Source organism: Bemisia tabaci, chromosome 6 (assembly GCF_918797505.1).
Source record: "Bemisia tabaci chromosome 6, PGI_BMITA_v3".
Taxonomy (NCBI): Eukaryota; Metazoa; Arthropoda; class Insecta; order Hemiptera; family Aleyrodidae; genus Bemisia; species Bemisia tabaci.
This window is the reverse complement of record NC_092798.1, coordinates 50,175,159-50,182,011: the sequence shown is the minus strand read 5'-3', so window position 1 is coordinate 50,182,011 and position 6,853 is coordinate 50,175,159. Positions and strand designations below refer to the sequence as shown.

The 6,853-nt window shown below is 37.5% G+C and overlaps 1 protein-coding gene across 1 annotated transcript in view; it reads right to left on the bottom strand.

The window, feature by feature from the left end:
• The window catches only part of Rip11 (Rab11 interacting protein), a gene marked incomplete in the record, with an annotated part of 44,020 nt that overhangs the window by 4,374 nt on the left and 32,793 nt on the right, over positions 1–6,853 (bottom strand). Inside the window, 3 exon segments of the mRNA XM_072301848.1 lie at positions 685–750; positions 1,414–1,574; positions 2,170–2,307. Coding sequence (XP_072157949.1) covers positions 685–750; positions 1,414–1,574; positions 2,170–2,307 — 365 coding nt within the window.

Sequence of the window (6,853 nt, the reverse complement as noted above, 5' to 3'; positions counted from 1 at the left end):
CTCTGTGCTTGCCAAAAAAGTATTCTGCAGCTTAAAAAGGTTGAGAACCCCTGGTTTAATAAGTTTACAGGATTATTTTCAACATATTTATGAGTGGAAAATAGAAAAAAGAGCATTGAAGAAGAGAAAATATGCCGTTCATTGATGTTATCATGTGGTATTTTCCATTTGTCCATGTCTATTTTAGCAAAGTCGATTTTTCTAATATATTTTAAACATACAGTATTTTTCAAATAAAAAAATTGAAACCCCAATGTTCCGGCCACTCAGTAATTTCCATTTGAGAAAGAATTCTATCAACTTTCACGCATCTGCATAATCTCCAGAGTCAATAGACTGCTGGACATAATTGTAAAATAGACTTTCACTGAGTAGGTCTGGTGAAAAAGAAGACAGCCCTTCTCTGGAGATGAGTGAAGTGACTTTCCATGAAGGTTCTGATGTTATTTCATCAACGCCTCTAGATTAAAATATAGAATGCGTTACCTTCCACATTGAAATATTCGAATTGGAATTCGACAATGGAAGGATTAAATGAAAGAAAGTATATAATAATTACAATAATTTTACCAAAGTTATTCCTCCAACGAAACTAACCACTGGAAGCTGAAATATAAAATTCTCAAGCAAGATTTCAATATTTAAGTTCTAAATGGAAAATTCAATTCTATTTCAGTTACTTACCAATTGATTTTGCCAATTTTTTGAATGATTTTTTATCAACACTACTGAGACTAATCAAACTTCCTCCTAAAAAAAGAAAGAAAGAATAAGGAAAAATGATATCATAACAACTCGAGAAAATAGTATGGGCAAAGTTTTATAAAAAAATTAAATGAAGAGCTTCAAAACATTATCCAAGGCATGATGGGAGAGAGAAGCGGATAAAACAGTCACTAAAATTTTATTGCATTTTAAGAGGAAGGAATTCTTAGATACGTCTGAAAAGGCGAGAAAGCAACCGTTTGAGATCCAGAATATAAGGTCACACAGCATAAGGTAAGATTAATGGAGAGAATTTCCGACTATGCTATGAATTTTAATAAAAAAAGATTTTTTTTGGAGAAAAATGAAAGAGTAGGAGTGGATAAATCTTACAGATCCTTAGCTACAAGCTGGATTGACAGTTCCTTCCATTTTTCTCTTGTCAATGCATGTTTTCACCTTATTGCAGACTTTATAAACATGTATAAAATAAGCAAAGAAATACTTTCTGCTTTCCTGATACAGTACATTTTTTTTGAAATCTGAGTAACAGATATTATGATCTTAATTACATTTCCAACAACACCTAGTAATCAAAACAACATGCTTGTTTTATTTCCGACGATGCTCAAAGTACATGACTGTTCAAATCATCTGGAAAAGTTACTTCAGGTTTGCAATTTTTGTGAATGTAGAAGCTAAGCCTACCTAAAGTAGAGGCTGTGTGTGAAATTTGTCCTAGCGAGGAACGATGTTTTTCTTTTTTGATCAGTTCATTTTCTCCTTTGACTGTGAAACCAACTTTGACCTCTAGTTCCCCTCGATCCTTGTCCTTATCTTTTCCTGGCTTGTCGCGCAGTTTCAGCCACCTGAAACCAAAATTTGATAAAATCAGTTGAAAATTCAAAGCAAAATAGCAAAACATTTAAAAAAGACAATGTTAACCAGTCTATAACTTTGGATCTATACTTAGTTTATAAAAACCTTAACTCCTCGGTAAAAATGCACTTGGAGTGGGAGACATCCCCCGACTAACCGGACGTGACATTTTACAAATAACCGATTTTAACAAATTTTTAAATGCAAATATCTCCGATAGTCGCAAAAAGTCGGCAAAGTTCTTTGGCAGGATTGAAGTTGGGTATCCACAGAATGGGAAAATGTTAACCACCCACAGGAATATCCCAAATTATCAAGAAAATTTGATCTCAAGTCGAGAAATTAAATACTTACTGTGTATTTTTTAGGGGGCAGTTCCTTTCCAATCGAGTTAATCTTCACTTCAATTCCACATTTAAGCGGGTTCTTGGAGGGAAATAAAAAAAGTATACTCTCGTGTCAGAAAAATTGTCCTGATCACCAATATCAAAACAATATTTGGAAAATTTGAAAGTCAATTTTCGATTTTTGTCGATGGGATTCCGCACTGTGCGAAGTTTTAAAAATATCGTAAGCTGTTCTCACCTATTTTTTGGCCATTCGTAAACATCTAATTCAGCTAATGGAATGGTGACACAACCTAAAAATTCATCAATGCCAAAAATGTTATGATGCAGCACAGTTAGAATGATTTCAGCTGTGTTTCCATGATCTGGAATTTGCCTGAAACATAAGAAGAAAACAAAATGATAAGGACAATGATTAAGAATTGATAAATGTCAGAAGATTTGTTAGAATTGAATATTTTCTAATATCAATGTTCTGGCATAGGAGAATATTCTCTCACATTGCACTGCAATAGTAGATCAATTATTTCCATTGGATTAATTAATAATTCTGTTATCATTCTCGAAAAATTACTGATTTATTTTCCCAAAAAAGACTGACTTAAAGATGAGAAAGGGTGAGCAACTAAAGATGCATTTAATTTTCTCTACATCAAAGGGCTTGCAAAACATATTTCCCTTCCATCTTAATATTTGGATGCCCACACCGGGTCAAATTGACCCAAGGCTTGCTAAAAACACATGTCCGGGCGGTTGTATGGGGCTGGTACATATGAGCTTCAGATGTAGGTCTACAAATACATCCCAAAAAAAGAACCAGACACTGAATTGAAAAGAAAAGAAAACGATTGAGTGTCAACGCAGCCGAAGATAAAAGAGACGTGTTCGGACCTCGTTTTTTAACACTTTTCCCGGATCTGAGCGACGCCTCTTTGCCAGCATGGAGCGGAGTGTTGCAAATTCACGCCTCGCGCCTTCAATTTTGCAGATGCAACACGGACATCCATCAAGCATGAGTAGTTGTATCTCTGCGCCGTTATTAACATGCGTCCTTTATCCTGCTCTATTTCCATATTATTTGTGGTTTCCGTTTGTCTTGATTGGATTGGATTTTGCAAAAAGGAACCAAGAGACTTCCAAAGTCCCTGAGAGTGTGCGACTCATTTTACAGTATAAACTAATCAGCTCAACAAGTTTTATCTTTACCCCAAGAAACAATGAAATCAATACGAAAATTACATGTGTCAATTTAATTTGTTGCATTATTCCAGTAATTTTATTGCAAAAAGTCGCACAATCCTAGCAACATTGTAACGCTCGTGGTTCCTTTTTGCAAAATGCGATCCACTTGAGATAGTGCATCAAGGGCTCCGTGGGCAGCACCGCCGAAGATAGAAGAGATGTAATCTGTTTTTTGAACTTTTCTCCCGAATCTGGGCTACCCCTCGTTGGCAGCATAGAGCGGAGCATTGTGCAGTGAAGTTAGTTCTCATTTAGCAAAAAGGAACCAGCGTGAATACAGTGTTGTAAAAATGTTGCTTCTTCATAATTATCTGAAAAAAAAGGGGAAAACTCCCAGAATAGCAAAGAGTTTTCTCATCCTACCAAAAAATGTTTAATTTTAAAGAAAAATCATTTTTTAAATTAGAATACTATGAATACCTATATTAAGTATTTTGAAAGGAAAAGAAGAAGTTGCACAGTTTAGAACACACTGCGATCGCGCTGGTTGCTTTTTGCTAAATGCGATCCGGTTACGCTCTTCTCATTTTTTCTTCCGTGTTTCATCTTTTTTCTTTCCTCTCATTTAGCCCTTGCTATGGTGGCACTCTGTGGAGCAGTAACGAGGCGAGAATGATCGATTATCGATATTTTTCCATTTGAAGCTATGGTAAAGAATCGATTAGAAAGGTGTTCGTTGCGAACACCCTGTTTATCGACCCTTTGTCATAGGTTTAAATGGCAGATCAATGGATAAATCGCAAAGCACGCCACGCCACTGTTGTGGAGTCGCTTTTCATGCGTTATCCTTAATCCGGCTCTGAAGTCGCTCCAGGCTTCAACTGAGAACAGGAGGTTTAAGGTTTCATCCCTCCACAAGACTCAACGAAAGAACGATCCCTTCACGTTCAAAATCTTAATTTTTTGGCTTTGAATTTTGCCAGGAGAAAATCTACGACTAGTTGAATTCAAAACTACTCCCAACTCATAATTTCCCCCAAAATGGTACGTGCCGCGTTTCTATTTCAATTGCGGTACAAATCAACCAGTGGCGTGGCGCGCTTTGCGATACATCGATTGATCTGTCATTTAAACATATGGGAAAGGATCGATATACAACGAACACTGTAATAATCGATTCTGTCCGATGGCTTCAAGAGGGGAAAAATCGATAATCGATCATTCACGTCTCACCGCTGATATCAACGGTAAAATTTCCAAACCACGTATATCGATCGGCGACGTTGCAGACTTCCTGAGATACTTCATTTTTATGATGAAAAACGACTCAACGTCAGCGAGTCCAACTTGAGCCAATCCTTTATGATTTTCCTTCTCTGTGCGAGGTGAATTCTGAAAAACTCCGAGGGATAATGCTGACTTGTTCTTCTTAAAAAGAAAATAAAATAGGATCGGTGGTTTGAAAATACCGCAACGTGGTTTGGGAGTTTCATCGTCGATATGTGGACGCATTTCTATCGAACGGAACTATGTGCATTAAGACATGAGCCCTGAGACCCATAAGAATATGTGCATAACAGGGCTTACGTCATAATCATGAATGCACATAGTTCCGTTTGACAGAAATGCGTCGACGTGATCAGGAATCGAGTAACCACAGTCATCTTTTTATAGGCCAGGCACCAAGGGAATGAATATTGAATTAAATGCTGGAAAGCTGGACATTTTTTTAAAAGACGTATTGTGACGGTCATTGAAGAAGGGATAATTCTTCACCATTCCTGAAGTGAAGCTTTAGCCGCCATCTTAGCTCTTCAGGCCTAAAATCGCTATTTTTTCGGTTTTCGGCCTAAAAGTCGGTAAAAAAGTCATTTGTTTCGTCAAAATACCTCAGTGCAAAAATAAAACTTACACTGGAAAAAAAACACATTGGATCTAGAGTCCAGACTCCTGAAAACATTGATAAGAAAAAATACTCTTGATTTAATCAGATTTTTGCTTAAATCAGAAGGAGATCCGCTCAAATTAAGAGGCTTGGTTCTTGATTTAAGCTTGAATCTGATTGAATCAAGAGTATTTTTTCTTGTCAATGTTTTTAAGAGTCTGCACTCTAGATCCAATGTGTTTTTTTCCAGTGTATAAAATTTCCTATTAAAAAGGTAGCATACGTTTTTTCCATACGACCCACCTATTTCGAGTTATGATCGTCGCAAAGTTGGGCTTTTACGCTCAAGATCGGCCAAAACCGGCGCTTTCAAGTTTCCAGCGCGCTACAACTTAGCAATCCCATGTGCATTAGATGTTCGGAAACTTCTTGAAAATGGCCGCATTTGACCGCTACTGCTCATCACGTAATCCAATGAAGGTGAGGGACAATTATTTCAGGCGCATCGAAATTTCTGTCATAGACCACGTCTAGCCTTCAACCTGATGAGATCGGCCATGGTAAACAGTTGCTATCCTCTCCTCCCACCCCTCTCCCGCAACAAAACAATGCCACTGAACATTTGGCAAACTTTCAGCAGTAAGGATCGTACGTTCTTAACCTTCAGCCCCAATTTTTCAGTGCGGCTGACAAAACTTCAACAACTAGAGGCACTTCCTTGCGGTCGTGTTGAGCACGGAACGGAATAGAGGGGCGACGGAATATGGATGACTCGAGGACTTAAATGAAATAATGCGTCGCGCATGCCATCGACACGACACACACGAGGGCTCTCAATTTTTAATTCGAGCACCGCACGGTGGTCTAGAACGTGGATTTAGGGGGACACTGAACATGAGTCGTTCGGTGGTTAAACGACAACCGTCAAAAAACACCTTCACCTTTTTAAAATGGGTAATTATGATCTAAATAATCTAAAAACTTCTTTGAATTATCTTTAATTTCACATATTAATGTTCTATAAACTAGTTAGATCTAAATAATTATCATATATCAGCTGGATTAATAGGACGTATTTATGCTAAAAAGAAGTATGTATCACGCAAATCCTATGCACATAGTTCCTTTTAGCATACATACGTCCTACAGAAACTGATATATCTGGATTGATAGGACGTATTCATGCTAAAAAGAACAATGTCTCACGTAAATCCTATGCACATAGTTCCTTTTAGCATACATACGTCCTATAGAAACCAAAACTATTGGAATAATGCGTATCAGAGAAATATTAGTACTTTTTGACTTTAAATTTCTAATTTTTATATATTTCTTATATTTTTATATTGATTTCCCCTTAAAATTGTAGGAGCAACTTCGGCCGGAAAACTCAGTTTTTAGGAGCCGTCTACAATTTTTTAGGAGCAAAAATAACATTTTGCAAATGCGTCATGGCGCGTGAAATTGCGGGTTAGAAAAAATTGACGGGATGCGTCAACTTTTTTAGGCGCCACGATGACCCAGCTCCCCAATTTTCAGGCGCCGAAGCCAAATTTTTAGACGCATTTAGCGATGGGAGAGCAGAACACTGAGCATGACTCAATGAGAATCGGCGAGACTAATGCCTCGCTAGGCGACTCAACTTAAATGGGAGTGAACACGGGGAAAAGATGCGTAACTCTTACAATGCTCATAAAACGGATTTCAGGTCGTACCTAGGGAGCGTATGGATTCGATCGACATGGATCGATCGAAAAACGAAAACGTGAATCGATAGACAAAAGTCGTGAATGGATCGACAAACCCGTGAATCGATCGAATTTTATCAATAGATTCGTTTTTTCATTTTTTGATC